This window comes from Carassius gibelio, chromosome A15, assembly GCF_023724105.1.
Source record: "Carassius gibelio isolate Cgi1373 ecotype wild population from Czech Republic chromosome A15, carGib1.2-hapl.c, whole genome shotgun sequence".
NCBI lineage: Eukaryota > Metazoa > Chordata > Actinopteri > Cypriniformes > Cyprinidae > Carassius > Carassius gibelio.
In genome coordinates, this window is record NC_068385.1 from 21,757,675 (window position 1) to 21,776,028 (window position 18,354).

The following is an 18,354-nucleotide window of genomic DNA, read 5'->3' on the forward strand; positions in this document are numbered from 1 at the left end:
CTTTGTGGATGGTGTTCCCTGGTAGTTTTGATTTGATTTATAGACTAACAATAAATCAAATCAACTACACTTAAGGATACAAGGTGACTGTGGTGAAAATTACGTTTGATAAACCGTATTTTCCGGACTATAAGTCACTTTTTGTACACTTTTTTTCATAGTTTGGCTGGTCCTGCGACTTATAGTTAGGTGTGACTTATCAAAATTAATTTGACATGAACCGAGAGAAATGAACAAAGAGAAAACATTACCGTTTACAGCCATGAGAGGGCACTCTAATGCTGCTCAGTGCTTCTGTAGTCTACACTGAAATCATAGAGTGCCCTCTCGCGGCTGTAGATGGTAATGTTTTCTCTTGGTTCTTGGTTCTAAATAAATGCGACTTATAGTCCAGTGCGACTTATATTGATGTATTTTTGGAATGATGCAACTTATACTCAGGTGCAACGTATAGTCCGAAAAATATGGTAGGTTTCAGAACGTTTGCTATAGAGTGCCCAGCGAGCTACATCCAGAAAATCCAGAACACAACACAGTCACTTATTTTACATTTTCTCAGCAAATGTTGTGTCATTTTCAGGCATTATATTTTAATGAACTCCTCATAGAGATTTAATCAGATCAACACCAAATTTGGTCATTCTAATCCTTTGTGATGTTAATTTGCGATTATCTTGAGTGTTCGTTGAAGGACCTGTCCATGGCGGCCCGACAAATTTCTATGTTTCAACATGAAACTGGAAGTTGTTATATCTCAAACATACAATGTTTGATCTGCCCCAAACTTCACATGTTAGATAAGTGTCCTGTCCTGATCACATGCCCATGTGCTGTCAACAGTAAGTGGCATGTTTGATGTAGTAATGAACTTCAAGAGATTTCATTATATCAACATTTATATTTAGCCAGTCTAATCTAAAGGCCTTTGCAATGTTAAATTGCGAAGATCTTGTGTTTTTGTTATTGGATGTGTCCGTGGCGGCCTGACAAAGTTAAATGTTTTGCCATGGTAAAAATACAAATACAATATCTGATCTGCCCCAAGCTTCACACATTTGATCAGAGTCCTGGAGTGAGCACATCTAAAGGCCAATATTCAGTTAAAATCATAGTGCCACCTGCTGGCAACAGGAAATTACTTGTTTTACACTAACTTAAACATGCAATGTGCAATCTGCCCCAAACTTTGCATGTTTGGTAAGAGTCCTGGCCTGAAAACATCTACATGCAAATATTCAGTTATTATTTAAAGCGATACCTTTTGGAAACAGGAAATGTCATGTTTTAAAATAACTAAAACATGCAGTGTACAATCTGCCTCAAACTTCACGTTTGTTATCAGTCCTGACCTGAAGACATCTGCATGCCAATATTTAGTTATTGTCATAGCACCACCAGCTGGCAGTAAAAAGCTTTGCACATATAAATGACTTTGACATATTCCTCCCATATTTACCACTTTTAAAGCATATTGCCCACCGTTGGCTGTTTCCCTAAGGCCACTGGGTGGAGGTGGCTCATGGTGTGTGGGCCCTTAAATGCTTCTTGCAGCCTTAATAATATATTGAATTCAAATCATTAAAAAAAAAAAAAAGCCTTGAAATTGATGTCAGGTCTTCCAGTTTACAGATGCTTTGGTTCTTTTTATCAGGTTTTTGTTGGTTTGGTCTTTACAATTTCTAAGTCACAAATGTAAATTGTCCAGTTTGATGACTATAGGAAAGGCTAACCCCCCAAGATATAACACCCCCCCCCCACACACACACACATACACATACACTATTGTCAAAAGGTGGCACAATAGAGCCGCCCGCACCAGGACTATTTATGAGCTTTTGCCAGTGTCTTACTTACATATATGTTTATTAGCAATTACCTTTGTTCCATTTCCTGACAGTGACGACTGCTCTGGATTCTGTTCTCATCCTCATTGAGCCACAGTGAGCTGTCGGTGTAACTGCCACTTTGGGAATGCTGGATTATAGTTGTATCTCTGAAAACAAGTATAAAATAAATCTGTCACTTCGTGGGGAATAAAAAAACAAATCTGATCTAATTCAGCTGACTGTGTTTATTGTGGGTTTCATCTGTCCAGAGGGAAACTGACCCCCCAACTGAGCCTTGTTTCTCACAATTTTTTTATTAATTTTTTTCACTTCTGTCACAATGTGGTATTGTATGGAATGATATTGCGGACTTTATTCAAAAGGAATTGCAAATTTTATTTAAACACAATAATAGCAGCATTAATGTTTACTTAGTTCAGAGAAATGTGTATATATACAGTCATTACAAATGAAACTAAATATTATATCAATTGCCTCTTTTATTACCGTCCACTGTGAGTGACGTCACTTCCCAATGCAAACACGCCCCAATAAAATGGCCCCACCCCTGTCACTTGATTGACAGGTTTCCGTGTAGACGTTGGACATTCAAATGCAAAATGAATTGCGATTCCATTTGAGTTTTGGGAGTTTACATGCACAGTGAAGAGAGAGTGAAAAGGCAAATGTGGTAATTAATATTGCTTTTTAAATATGACAGGCTCATAGCTCGTAAGAGATGGGAAACAAAATTGCAAACGGACTTTGCGTTTCCATTTTAAATTTGGCAGACACTGTGCGTCCGTTTAAACGAAAATGCAAACGGTAATGCACGATTTGCATTTGGATTATGTCCTTTTTTAGAAAAATATATTTTTATTAGAATGCAATGCATATATAAAAAATAAACATTTAATTATTACCCATTGTTTCTCTGTCTGTACTTGTACTGTGAACAATAAAAATAAAGTTGACATATGAATTAAGTGCATTTAAGTACCATTCAGTTGGTGTTTTAAATAAAGCTTTTTCTGAGATGCACATTAAAATATATATATATATATATATTTTTTTTTTTTTAGTAGTAGGTAGGCTATGTACATTCTGCTGAACAATAGTCTTTAACCGAACTTTTATTTTGACGGGTTAATGTACCTTTACAGTTCTGTTTATGTGATACTACAGTCTATAATGTGATATGACGCTAGTTTTACTCAAATCAAACGGTCAAATGCTCATGAAGTGACTGTCAGAGCAGTTCTGGAGATGTTGTTCATGTGTTCACCTCCTTATTTAGTGAGAAAGCAGACGCTGAAATCACCGGAGCGTCACACGTGTGATAAAGGAACTCACGCTTCTGCTCCATTCATTAACAGAGACACGCAGAACATGCAGGATTCATATTTAAATAGATTGTTCCGGCTTAATATTTACAGATATTAGTTTATATCGTGATTTGATGTAAGTACAATGACCTATTTTTGATTAATCCATTAAAAATTTGGCAAATTCCAAGCCATTCTGCGTTAAACTGTTAATTCTGTTATTTTTTGACTGGATTCCGCCATTCCCTCCACGTTTTTTGCATCGCAGAAATCATAGGGTCCTAGTTGAGGTATGCCAGCACTATCTTGCAATGGACACACGCCAAGCCATTCTCTTTACGTTTGTCCGCGCCCTCAAATCAAAACACTGCTGACTCCTTGTGTCTCCTTTCTTTTTGACACTTTATTGGTGGGGTTACCATTATCATGGTCATGGCTGGATTTGTAATCAGGCATACCAGGCATTTTCCTGGTGGGCCGACATACTTAAAGGGATAATTCACCCAAATAGCAAAATTATGTAATTAATAACTTACTCTCATGTTGTTCCAAACCTATAAGACCTCCCTTTATCTTTGGAACACAGTTTAAGATATTTTAGATTTATTCTGAGAGCTTTCAGTCCCCCCATTGAAGCTGTGTGAACGGTATACTGTCCATGTCCAGTAAGGTAAGAAAAACATCTCAAAGTAGTCCATGTGACATCAGAGGGTCAGTTAGAATTTTATGAAGCATCAAAAATACATTTTGGTCCAAAAATAGCAAAAACTACGACTTCATTCAGCATTGTCTTCTCTTCCGTGTCTGTTTTAAGAGAGAGTTCAAAACAAAGCACTTTGTGATATCCGGTTCGCTAAAGAATCATTCGATGTTACCGGATCTTTTTGAACCAGTTCACCAAATTGAACTGAATCGTTTTAAACGGTTCGCGTCTCCAATACACATTAATCCACAAATGACTTAAGCTGTTAACTTTTTTAATGTGGCTGACACTCCCTTTGAGTTCGAACAAACCAATATCCCGGAGTAATGCATGTACTCAAACAGTACACTGACTGAACTGCTATGAAGAGAGAACTGAAGATGAAAACAGAGTGTTAAACAAAATACATTGTGTCAAAGCAACTGAACAACATTCATTAGGAGAACAGTAATGCAAAATGATAGTTAAAGGCAGTTCATCATTGAATTCAGTGATGTCATCTCTGTTCAGTTAAATAGTGTCTGTGCATTTATTTGCAATCAAGTCAACGATATCGCTGTAGATGAAGTGACCCCAACTAAGCAAGCCAGAGGCGACAGCGGCAAGGAACCGAAACTCCATCAATGACAGAATGGAGAAAAAAACCTTGGGAGAAACCAGGCTCAGTTGGGGGGCCACTTCTCCTCTGACCAGACGAAACCAGTAGTTCAATTCCAGGCTGCAGCAAAGTCAGATTGTGCAGAAGAATCATCTGTTTCCTGTGGTCTTGTCCTTGTGGTCCTCTGAGACAAGGTCTTAACAGGGGATCTGTAGAATCAGAATGAGCTTTATTGCCAGGTATGTTTACACATACGAGGAATTTGTTTTCGTGACAGAAGCTCCGCAGTACAACAGAATGACAGAGACAGAACATAAAACACATAATAAAAGAATAAAAAAAATACAAATAAGTAGATAGTGAATGACAATATACAAATGACAATTGTAGGCAGGTATATTACAAAAAAACAGTTATGTATTTACATGTAAATTATGTGCAAAATATAAGTGTATAATGTAAGTGTATAGTGTAAGTGTATACTAAGTATGGACTAACAGACTGGATCTGGTGGCCACGGTGACCTCGGAATAAGAGAGAAACAGACAAATATTAGCGTAGAAGCCATTGTTCTAATGATGTAGCAAGTACATAGGGTGTTATGGGAAGTGTTCAAGGTTCCGGTTTACCTAATTAATGCAGCCTAAAAATCCTTTAACGGATTTGGATATAAAAAGCATATTATTATGTTATGTGTAAGCCAGGTTAAAGAGATGGGTCTTTAATCTAGAGAACGTAGAGGATGTAGAGGATTATAATGTAAAAGGAGCTCATTCAAATACTGAGGTGCTAAACCATCCAGGGCTTTATAAGTAATAAGCAATATTTTAAAATCTATATGATGTTTGATAGGGAGCCAGTGCAGTGTTGGCAGGACCAGGCTAATATGGTTATACTTCCTGGTTCTAGTAAGAACTCTTGCTGCTGCATTTTGGACTAGCTGTAGATTGTTTACTAAGCATGCAGAACAACCACCCAATAATAATAAGCATTACAATAATCTAACCTTGAGGTCATAAATGCATGGATTACCATTTCTGCATTTTACATTATGCCGTAATTTAGATATATTTTTGAGATAGAAAAATGCAGTTTTACAAATGCTAGAAACGTGGCTTTCTAAGGAAAGATTGCGATCAGGTTCATAACTGATGACGAAGAATTGACAGAGCAACCATCAAGTCTTAGACAGTGTTCTAGGTTATTACAAGCAGAGTTTTTAGGTCCTATAATTAACACCTCTGTTTAACACCATTGAATTTAGCAGTAAGAAAGTACTCGTCATCCAGTTTTTTTTATCGACTATGCTTTTCATTAGTTTTTCAAATTGGTGTGTTTCACCGGGCCGCGAAGAAATATACTGTAGAGCTGAGTATCATCAGCATAACAGTGAAAGCTAACACCATGTTTCCTGATGATATCTCCCAAGGGTAACATATAAAGCGTGAAGAGTAGCGGCCCTAGTACTGAGCCTTGAGGTACTCCATTCTGCACTTGTGATCGATATTATACATCTTCATTCACTGCTACGAACTGATGGCGGTCATATAAGTACGATTTAAACCATGCTAATGCACTTCCATTAATGCCAACAACAAAGCGTTCAAGTCTATGCAAAAGAATGTTGTGGGCAATTGTGTCAAATGCAGCACTAAGATCCAATAAAACTAATAGAGAGATATACCCATGATCAGATGATAAGAGTAGATAATTTGTAACTCTAAGGAGAGCAGTCTCAGTACTATGATACGGTCTAAATCCTGACTGGAAATTCTCACATATACCATTTTTTGATTCAAGATTGGTCTATAATTAACTAGTTCTTTGGGGTCAAGTTGTGGTTTTTTGATGAGAGGCTTAATAACAGCCAGTTTGAAGATTTTGGGGACATATCCTAATGACAATGAGGAATTAATAATAGTCAGAAGAGGATGTATGACTTCTGGAAGCACCTCTTTTAGGAGCTTAGATGGAAGAGGGTCTAACATACATGTTGTTTGTTTAGAGAATTTAACAAGTTTATACAATTCTTCCTCTCCTGTAGTAGAGAATCAGTGAAACTGTTCCTAAGGGGGTCTATAGTGAAGAAAATAAAAGAAAACAGCGATAGGTTTGAATGAAAACGCTAATGACAAGCTAACGAGTGCTAACGCTTTGCAGGTGTACTGCACTCACGGATATAAAATAAATGTGAACGATAAAAATTAATCTGATAAGATTGATCGATAATATTAGAAATATGGTGTGATTTAAGTTATATTTTATCACTTTAAAAAACAGAGAGTGATAGTAATATAAAGATTCTAGAGAAAAAAAATAAAAATAAAAACAGCTACACGGAGCTACGATTAGCTACAGAAGGCAAACAGGAAGTAGGGAAAACACTGTCCAACATTGGCATGCAATTATTGCATCCAGCTGCCGCTGATCACAGCATGAGTATAAGAAGGCAGCAGGTGATATGCATACCAGCTTTTCTCTTTGAAACCGAGCGACAGTATCGTTCTGCTTACCTCAACTGTGTCTACGGTGAACTGCGAGTTCAGCACGCTCTGGAAAGCTTCCTGTGTTGGCAAGACGGCGTTTCAGCGGCGGTCGTTCCAGTGTCGAGTGGGTTTCACACTTCAGGCTGCACTACCCTGTGTTGTGTTGCAAGTGGCCATCTCCTCTGTGTGCCACAGCACCAAAAGAGCATTTCCTAAGAGCAAATTTCCTCACGGGTAGAGCTTCACAGGTACGTCTTTATAAAGACGACGGATCGTCCTTATAAGGATGCCGTTCTGGATGCGGTCGTTACCTAGTGATGGTCACGATCACTGCCTCACGTGTCTGGGCGTCAAGCACGCTGAGGTGGCGGAGGGCGAAGGATGCGTACTTTCATGTATCCATCCTTCCATGCCACAGATCTTTTCTGTGGTTTGTGTTCGAATGACGGGCATATCAGTACAAGGTCCTGCCCTTCGGGCTGTCCCTGTCTCCCTGTATCTTCACGAAAGTCATGGAGGCAGCTCTTGTTCCCCTCAGAGAGCAGGGTGTTCGTATTCTCAACTATCTAGATAATTGGCTGATGGCTGAGGACCTCTTTTCTCCGTATGGAGTTGAATTCGGTTGAACAGGCAGCATGCCTCACAGAGGAACGTGTGTGGTCGGTGCTAGCCTGCTTGAAAGCGTTCAAGGGCAGGACAGTGGTCCCACTGAAACTTTTTGCTGTGGTTTGCTTGGGGGCCACGTACAACAGGCATGCAGTCTTAGGGGTTGGACAGGCCCGCAGCTGCAGTGGCACATCAATTGCCTTGAGTTGTTAGCAGTGCACCTTGCCTTGAACTGTCTCAAAGGTCTCTAATGAGGCAAGCATGTGCTGGTCCGAATGGACAACATGGCGACCGTTGCATACATCAACCGACAAGGTGGTCTGCACTCCCGTCGCATGTCACAACTCACTTGCCACCTGCTCCTTTGGAGTCGGAAGGTTCTGAGGTCACTTTGTGCCGTTCACATTCCAGGCCTGCTCAACCGTACAGCCGACAAGCTGTCTCAAGCAATGCTCCCTGGAGAATGGTGACTCCATCCCCTGTCGGTCCAGCTGATTTGGAGATGATTCAGAGCCGCTCATGTAGACCTGTTGCTTCTGTTTGACCTCTCACTGCCAGTTGTTCTGACCGAAGGAACTCTCGGCATGGCACCCAGCTGGCCGCGGGGCCTACGCAAGTATGTGTTTCTTCCAGTCAGCCTTCTTGCACAGACACGTTGCAAAGTCCGGAAGGACGAGGAGCAAGTCTTGTGGCGCCATATTGGCCCACTCGGACCTGGTTCCCCGAACTAGTGTTCCTTGCGACAGCCCATCCTTGGCCAATTCCTCTGAGGAAGGACCTACTGACTCAGAGATGGGGCACCATTTGGCACCCACGTCCAGACCTTTGGACACTCCATGTCTGGTCCCCAGACGGAGGTTCTAGTTGACCTACCCCAAGAGGTAGTGAACACCATCACTTCGGTAAGAGCACCGCCTACGAGACACACTTACGCCTTGAAGTGGAACCTGTTCGTCGAGTGGTGTTCTTCTCGCCAAAAACCCCTGAAGATGCCCGATTACAGTCGTGCTTTCCTTTCTGCAGCAAGGGCTGGAGCGAAGGCTGTCTCCCTCCACCCTCAAAGTCCATGTTGCTGCTATTGAAGCATACCATGACCCCGTGAATGGGAAGTCTTGAGTAAGCATGACCTCATTGTCAGGTTCCTTAGAGGGGCCAGGAGGTTAAATCCTTCCCGCCCCCCCCCCTCTATACCCTCTTGGGACCTGACTCTAGTGCTTAAATCACTACAGCAGGGCCCATTCGAGCCTTTGCATTCAGTTGAGCTAAAGTTTCTTTCATTGAAAACTCTGCTCTTGCTTGCACTGGCCTCCATCAAGAGCCTAGGGGACCTGCATGCATTTTCGGTCGACAATTTGTGCCTAGAGTTTGGGCCGGCTGACTCCCAGGTAATTCTGAGGCCCCGGCCTGGAAGCATTGCCCCTGTAGGAGACAGACCCAGCCCTGGCTTTGCTCTGTCCTGTCCGAGCATTGAGGTGCCAGACACAAAGCTTCAGGACCTCAGAGCAGCTCTTCGTCTGTTACGGAGGCCGGCAGAAGGGGACTGTCGTCTCTAAGCAAATGATGGCCCACTGGATTGTGGATGCCATAGCCCTGGCTTATAAGGCTCAGGGTGTGCCCTGCCCATTCAGGTTGTGAGCTCACTCAACTAGAAGTGTTGCATCCTCCTGGGCAGTGGCTCGTGGCACCTCGCTGACAGATATTTGTAGAGCTGCAGGCTGGGCGGCCCCTAACACGTTCACTAGGCTCTATAGCCTTCATGTAGAGCCAGTATCCTCCTGTGTTCTCACCTCAAACGGGTAGTGGCACTGAGAGGCCCTGGTTAGTGTCGGCTTGATTAAACTGCTCCAGAGTGTTCATACTGTAGACCCTGTTGTGATCCTCCATCACCCTTGGCAGCTGGACGCAGCGGAACATCCGGCGCCAGGCCTTCATTTTGTATCCGTGAGAACCATGGAAGGCAGGGTTCCATATTGAGACCTAAGTGGTTCTCGTATGTGTATAGTCCATGGTATAGCCTTAGAGCCTGTGTTTCCCCGGCAGACTTCTACCTTCCCAAGAGGGTTTTTATGACCTCAAATTTCTCCATGTACTCCTAAATGTATGTTATATGTGTGTTACTGCCACATTTTCGTTTCTATTCATTTTCTGTATATTATTATTATTACCGTTAAGTGCCACTAGGGGCGCTGTAGCTTAAGAGTGAACTTCGTATGCAGAGAAGAGGTTAATACAGAAGAAGAAGCGATCTCTCTAGAGAAAAAAGCGATCTCTTAAGAGAAAGAAAGATGCATGACTAAAGTGTGGTCACTAAGCTAATAAGAGAAATAAGATAAACAAAAAGAAGAAGAAAAAGACTTAAACTAATCCCTCTCTCGGTACTCAGCCAACGAGGTATGTTTTGTATGTTGTATTTGTCAAAATAGTTTTATCTGTCAGATTTCTTTCTTTAAGCTAATTATTGTTTGTTCTGTGCTTTTAGTTTTCACGGTGTGTTTATGATCCTGACTAAGCTGGATTCAATAAATCCATCAGTATGAGAAAGCCACTTGTGTCTGTTGGTACCTGGAGGAATTACAGTGAAAACTCGGACTGATCTGCATGCGGGTGGAGGCGAGGCGGCATGATCAAAGGAGCAGCAGTCTTGCCACAGCGTGATCGGCACGTGAACAGAGCGGGGAGCGCGCACGGGACCAAAGCACATGATTTGAAGAGCAACACTTTAAGATAAGACCATAAGATGTGTGGACACTCATAAGTTAAGGGTTTGTCTAAACATGGAAAACAAAACACAAGTTTATGGTTGATTAATCAAACTGTGAAAAGTGAAAGTAACGTTTTGCTATTCCTAGTTTTGTTTTATTAAGCCACAGTGTAAGTTCTAAAGCACCTAAGTTTAAGCATCAGTACTTTTGTTTTATTGGGCTATTTGTAAAATTCTGTATTTTATGTGAACAGTTTAAATGTGAATAACTCTTATTTGAATACGTTTTGGGTATATTTAAGTTGACAGTAATTTAAGTTACATTCATATTACTGCATTAAGATTCAGTGTTACATTTTTATTTTATTCTGCCTTTATATTTTAACTGCCTGCAGTACAGGGGTGACTTTTAGTTAACGTAAAGATTGCTGTTTAGTGACAAGTGACAAGACGTTAAAATGACTGATCCAAACACACCACTAAATAGTGCAGAACCCCAGATGCAGTCTGAAGAAACCCAATGTACTGATCTTAGTGAGCAGCAAGAATCAGTACAACTTAGAAGAAGTCAGAGAGTGAAAACATATTAGAGGTCTTTGTGCAGATGTCATAAAAGTTTATGAAGAGTTACGTAAGCTCACCCCAACGGATCAGGAGTCATGTCGCAGAGTAGATCTGTGTGTGGAGATCTCAGGTTTCCTCGTGAATAAAGCAACCAGCCGATTGGAAGGAAAAGAGGAACAAGATTGGCCGGAAGCAGGCTCCCTCTTTCAAACTGTAAGCAATAAGTCAAGCTCCTTCAACACCACTACGAACTCATCTGAGCATTCACATAGATCCTCTATAAAACGTCAAGAAGCCGCAGCAGAAGCAGAAGAACAAGAAACGGAACAGCAAGAGATAGAAAGACTAGAAGCTGAAGTCAGGAAAAAAGCAGTAGAAGAAACATTGATTAGACAAAAGCGCTTAGAAAGAGAGACAGAAGAAATTAGATTAAGAATGCAGAGAGAAGCAGACGAAGCAAAGTTTAAGGCTCAACAAGAAGCAGAGTATGCAGCTCTGCAGAGAACACTTGATGAAAAGAAAAGAAAAGTACTGCACCTGGAAAAGGTCAAAGATCTAAAGGCAGCACAAGCAAAGATGCAGGTTTATGACCAAATGAGTGCAGTAGAAGCGCAAAAGATCGATGTAACAAAGATTAACACAGAAATGAAAGACGCTGAACATGTAAGCTTCCCATCTCTGCTTAAACAAGTCATACCCCAAGCTGCAGCCACTCCTACAAGTGATGGTACATCAGATCTTGTTAAAGTGCTAGCAAGTGCACTAAGTGCTAGCCGTATCCCTGTTCCGGAACCTACTGAGTTTTCTGGGGATTCCTTAAGTTACAGTGACTGGAAGCTGTCATTTCAAACGCTGATAGACCAAAAAAATGTCCCAGACAATATTCTACCTTCGGAGATATGTGAGTGGACCGGCTAAGAGAGCGGTTGAAGGATACTTCCTGCTTGGAACTGAATCTGCATATGCTGCTGCCTGGAAGATTCTGGATGAAAGATATGGAAATCCATTCACAATCGCGAAAGCCTTTGGAGACAAACTGCATGCATGGCCCAAAATTACCTCAAGAGACAGTTTCGAACTAAGAGACTTTGCAGATTTCTTGCACAGTTGTGAAGCTGCTACAGCTCACATCAAGTCATTAGAGATCTTGAATGACTGCAATGAGAACCAAAATATACTTTCCAAACTTCCAGACTGGCTTGCTGCTAGTTGGAACCGCAAGGTTATTGAAATTGAAGAACAAACAAATCAGTTTCCCACTTTCAGCCAGTTTGTTGAGTTTCTATCGAGAGAAGCCAAGATAGCCTGTAATCCTGTTACATCTTTACAGTCACTTAAACAATGTGAGCCTAACAAATCAGACAAACCGATGCTTACAAAACAGAAAGAAATTGGAGTTAAAACCCTGATGACGACTTCACAAGAAAAGATACAACTGGTATGTGTATTCTGTAAGAAACCTAAGCACAGTTTACACAAATGCAGAAGTTTTCTGGGAAAGGCTGTGTCAGACAGAGTCAGCTTTATTAAGTCAGAAAGGCTATGTTTTGGTTGTCTCAAACCAGGCCATCATTCGAAGAGCTGTACCAACCGCAATATTTGTGAAAGGTGCAGTAAAGAGCATCCGACTTGTCTTCATGAAGATAGAGTTAAGGACAAAGGAGAACAAAGGCAACCAATAGCTAATCCAAATCCAAGCAACGAAAGGTCAAGTCAAAGCGACCGAGTTCAAGAACAAGTTACAGCCATGGCTATGACTAACCGAGTCGCAAGTCAAAAAAATAACACACAGACAGCTGCAATCAGTCCTGTGTGGCTTTCATCTTCCACAAAACACAAAGAAGTTCTTGTGTATGCCTTACTGGATTCGCAAAGCGCAAACAACATTTGTTCTCAGTGAAGTTGCAAAGTTACTAGAGACAAACCAAGAACCTGTTAAACTAGAACTGTCTACTATGTCTTCCCAGACTACAGTTGTTCAGTCTGACAGACTTCAAAATCTTCAAGTTCGTGGCCTTTACTCAAGCAAAAGAATCACTTTACCTCCTACATACACACGAGAATTCATTCCAGCCAACAAAGCTCACATTCCAAATAATGAAACAGCTAAAGCTTGGCCACATCTGGAACACCTTCAATCAGAAATCGCACCTTTGCAAGATTGCGAGGTAGGATTGTTGATCGGATACAACTGCTCACAAGCTCTTCTGTCGAGAGAGATTGTGTCAGGCAAGGAAGGCGAGCCATACGCTCAGCGCAACGATCTTGGTTGGAGTATAGTTGGACAAACCAATCACTGACTGAACTATGGAGATGCAATTGGAATTAGTCATCGCATTATTGTCAAGAAAGTCATCCCAGAGCTTAAGCCTTCTCTAAAGCTTCAGAACAAAGTCCACTATGTCAATAGGACAACAGTAAAGGACATCACCCCTTCGGACATTATCAAAGCACTTGAAGGAGACTTCTCTGAAAGAGCCATTGAGGGCAACCCTGTATCACAAGAAGATTTAAAGTTTCTCACAAAACTCAAAGAAAACATCACACAGAATGAGAGCGGCCACTATGAGATGCCACTACCATTTCGTGACGAAAGACCCACATTACCAGACAATAGAATATATGCAATGCATCGCCTAAAGTGTCTTGAAAGGAGATTAAAGAAAGACAAATCATATTACAATGATTACACAAACGTCATGGATGACATCATCTCAAGAGGAGATGCTGAAAGAGTCCCTGACAAAGAGTTGAATAACACTCCTGCATGGTATATCCCACATCATGGGGTCTATCACCCACACAAACCCGGAAGAATCGGAGTAGTATTTGACTTGACTTGACTTGACAGACTTTTATTGTCATTCAGTATACAACAAGTGTGTACAGAATGAAATTTCGTTTGCATAGGCCACAGTTTCAGTACAGTGTAAATGTCAATGCAACAAAGTGTTCTAAGTGTTCAACAGTCTGATGGCTTGGGGAAAAAACAGTTATAGAACCTGGTGGTCCTACACCGCATGCTGCGGAACCTCTTTCCGGAGGCCAGCAGAATAAACAGACCATAATGGGGGTGAGAGGAGTCGCTACAGATTTTTCTGGCCCGAGATGCACAGCGGTTCTCTGCAATGTCCTGAATGGAGGGAAGAGAAGTGCTGATGATTCCATTCAGCTCAAAGACTCAAGAGAGCTCTGTTCCAAAGGAAAGTTAAGAATCCACAAATTTGTGTGTAACAGTTAGAGAGTTATGTCCACTATTCCAGAAGAAGAGTGTGCCACAGTGAAAGACCTTGACCTGTCTTTAAGTTTACCACGCATTGAAAGAGCTCTTGGAGTTGAATGGTGCGTCACTTCAGACACATTCAAATTCAGAGTTCAAGTCAAGTTGAACCCCCTTACAAGAAGAGGTTTACTTTCTACTGTCGCCTCCATTTACGATCCCCTGGGGTTTATTGCACCGTTCGTCCTCTTGGGAAAGCAGATTCTTCAGCAAATGTGCAAGGATAAGGTTGGGTGGGACCACGAGCTTCCAGAGCACTTAAAACCCCAGTGGGAATCCTGCATTAGAGACCTTCCAAATTTAGCTAACATGCAGATTCAAAGATGTTCCTACAGATTTTGGTCAGGTTAAAAGCTACGAGCTTCATCACTTCGCAGACACCAGTGTCAATGGATATGGTGCTTGTACTTACCTGCGAGTCATTAACCAATCAGATCAAGTCCATTGTTGCTTGGTAATGGCCAAGTCAAGAGTCACACCTACTAGTGTCACAACTATCCCTCAACTCGAACTCTCAGCAGCAGTTGTTGCAGTTAGAGTCAGTGATCTACTCAGGACAGAACTTGAAATCCCATACATTGCTGAGTTTTTCTGGACAGACTCCACCGTTGTTCTCGGCTACATAAATAATGATGCCAAAAGGATTCAAGTCTTCGTAGCGAATCGGATACAAAGGATCAAGTAACGCACAAAGCCAGAACAATGGGCGTATGTCGCATCAGAGCAGAACCCTGCAGACTACGTTTCTCGAGGCTTAACCGCAGAACAACTGAAGTCCTCTGAATGGTTTGAGGGGCCAGCATTTCTCTGGGAGAAGAACATTCCTGAGAGAGATGTTAAGGTGGGAGAGATCAGGGAAAATGATCCAGAACTTCGCAAAGCCTCTGTGTATACCATCAATGCAAAGGAAGAGCAAACTATTTTCAGCAGATTTGAGAAGTTTTCAGAATGGTCCAGATTGATAAGAGCATTTGCAATCTTGAGAAGAAAGGTCAAGGAACACAAGGGTGATATACAAAGGATCAAAGAAAGTACAACTTTGGAAGAAAGAAAACAAACAGAACTGTTTGTCATCAAAATTGTTCAAGAGAAAGCTTTTGCAGAAGAGATAAAGAGTCTAAAATCAAAGAAAACAGTTTCCAAGACCACAAATCATAATCTGTACAAAGTCCGTTTCTGGACGAAAAAGGAATCCTCAGAGTGGGTGGACGTTTGGGTCAAGCTGTACTACACCCGCATGTAAAACATCCAGCCATACTTCCCAAGGACAGTCATATTTCAACTTTGCTGATCAGACATTTTCACACGAAGGTTCAACATCAAGGTCGTGGAATGACTATGAATGAGTTGCGTGCAAATGGTTGGTGGATTCTTGGGAGCAGCCGTGCAGTTTTATCATACATCTTCAAATGTGTAAGATGTCGCAAATACAGAAGGAATACGGAGCATCAAAGTGTGGGAGATTTGCCAGTGGAACGAACTGAGTCTACCCCGCCTTTCACTTATGTTGGAATGGATTGCTTTGGACCAATATACGTCAAAGATGGACGAAAGGAGCTCAAGAGATATGGACTCATACTAACCTGTCTATGTTCACGAGCCATACATATTGAAGTAGTAGACGACCTGAGTACAGACACATTTCTAAATGCTCTGCGAGCATTTATTGCAATAAGAGGAAATGTGCATCAACTGAGATGTGATAGAGGAACCAATTTCATTGGGGCCCAGAGAGAACTCGCAGATCTCATGAAAGAAATTAATCAGGAGAAGGTAAAAGCGCTTGGATGTGAATTTCTCATGATTCCCCCTTGGGCAAGCCATATGGGTGGAATATGGGAAAGACAGATCAGGACCATCCATAGTGTTCTTTCAGCCATCCTTGACCAGTCAGCAAAGAGACTCAACAGTACATCCTTGAGAACCTTGTTGTATGAGGTCATGGCGATTGTCAACAGTAGGCCACTTTCCATCGAACATTTAAGTGATCCAACAGGTCCTGAGCCATTAACGCCCAATCACATTCTCACTATGAAGTCAACCATTGTTCAACCTCCTCCAGGAGAATTTAGGAAAGAAGATATGTATCTTCAAAAAAGATGGAGAAGAGTACAATATTTAGCCAATGAGTTTTGGATTCGTTGGAGGAAAGAATATTTGCTCAACTTGCAACCAAGACAGAAGTGGAATGTACACAGAAGGAATCTGAAGATAAATGATGTAGTGGCACGATGACAAGATGACATGGCACCACGTAATGAATGGAAGCTTGCCAAAGTCACTGATGTCTATCCAGGAACTGATAACAAAGTGAGAAAGGTTCGACTTTTGGTTAGTGAAAGGACATATGACAAGCACAGTAAACTTGTGACTAAGACAGTCTCATTAGAACGACCTATTCATAAGGTTATTGTTTTGCTAGAAGCAGACTAAGGGTTTGTGTTTATTTTCATGTTCAGTTTGTCAGACTGAGTGTAAGTCATAGAAATCCCACAGTAAGAGTTGTGAGATTGGTGGGAGTGTTACTGCCACATTTTCGTTTCTATTCATTTTCTGTATTTTATTATTATTACCGTTAAGTGCCACTAGGGGCGCTGTAGCTTAAGAGTGAGCTTCGTATGCAGATAAGAGGTTAATACAGAAGAAGAAGCGATCTCTCAAGAGAAAGAAGCGATCTCTCAAGAGAAAGAAAGATGCATGACTAAAGTGTGGTCACTAAGCTAATAAGAGAAATAAGATAAACAAAAAGACTTAAACTAATTCCTCTCTCGGTACTCAGCCAACGGGTGTATTTGCCCCCGAGACCTCCTGCAGGAAGGATGGGGCGTCCGCAGCATCCCTGTTCCAAGCGGAACGGGTACGTTTTCCTAGTGTTATCCAATCTCACCAGTGAGGTAGTGCTTTGACAATGGTGAGTGGAACTTCTTGTTCCGAGCCCCCGCGTACACCTAATAGGGGCGCAGGCGGCTCACACAGGGCACTGGAAGGGGCAGCACTTATGGTGCTTTAGTAGATCCCATTTTGCGTCGGTCGCTTGGCTCCTCAGCGAATACCTGGTATGCATTGCACCTGCTGCCTTCTTATACTCACACTGTGATCAGCGGCAGCTGGATGCAATAATTGCATGCCAATGTGCATTGGCTTGTTTAGTTTACACTTAAAGTAGATTGGTCTATCGAAGCAATATCCCATTTTGCATCGGTCACTGACATGGTGTCTCCTTACCATACGTAACCGAGACATACTTGGGGGTGGAAACACATTAATCTCTGTTTTAGATTTATTCATATGCAAAACATTCTCATCCAACCAAGTTTTCAGGTCATTAAAAAATGCAAGAAGATGCCCTAGTGAGCTACTCACCTACTTTAATTGCATTTATATTTTTGTGTCATCAGCGTATGCTGTGTTTTTTTTATGCCCAATTGGAACCATATATAATGAAAACAAAATGGGACCCAAAATGGATCCTTGGAGAATCCCACATGTAAGAGTAGCCGAAGATTATTAGATTGACCCAAGGCAATGGAAAAACATATATTTAAACAGCCCCTGATACAAGGCAACTATTTCTAATAGATAAAACACTAGGCCCAACTATATCAAAAACCTGTTTGATTAGATTTGATGGAACATTATCAATTGGGGAGTCTGATGGCTTTAACTGTTCTACTATTTTCACCAAGCCAGAGAGATGAAGAACCTCAAAATGATCAAACAGCATAGGCAAACACAGATGTACAGATGGATTAATAACAGCAGGAAGAATATGAGATCTAATATTAAACATGCCTTAAAATTTCACAAGAAATATCAGGCACAATCACATTATTGTATTAATAAGATAGTTAATAGTATTAAATAATACTCTAGGCCTGTGACAGTTTCTCTCAATAATTTCAGAGAAATACTTGCCTTTGCTGCTTTAAAAGTACTTTGATATGTATGCAAGGACTCTCTTAACATTACATATGATACTCGGAGCCTGTCCTCCTGCCATTTACGCTTTGCTCTTCTGCAGATTTTCAAAGTGCTTGTGTATTATCATTCAACCAGGGTTCTGCCTTAGGTTTTACATGCCTCACATTCAAGGGTGCAACAGCATCTAAAATAGACTCAAATATGATTAAGGGTTTTCAAAGGCAGTAACATTTTGATTGTTTACAAATGCCACAGAAAAATCGTTCATAATGCTAGAATTTAGTATATTGTACAGACATGCACTAGAGATTTAATATTCTGACATGGAAAAGATGCCCCAAAAA

At 41.3% G+C, this 18,354-nt stretch overlaps 1 protein-coding gene across 3 annotated transcripts in view; it reads right to left on the reverse strand.

Moving 5' to 3' along the window:
* Positions 1-18,354, reverse strand: part of amotl1 (angiomotin like 1) — a 255,112-nt gene that overhangs the window by 5,243 nt on the left and 231,515 nt on the right. For all 3 annotated transcript variants that reach the window (XM_052617190.1, XM_052617189.1, XM_052617188.1), the window contains one exon: positions 1,877-1,993. In XM_052617190.1, the coding sequence (XP_052473150.1) occupies positions 1,877-1,993 (117 nt within the window). The remainder of the gene's footprint in view (positions 1-1,876; positions 1,994-18,354) is intronic.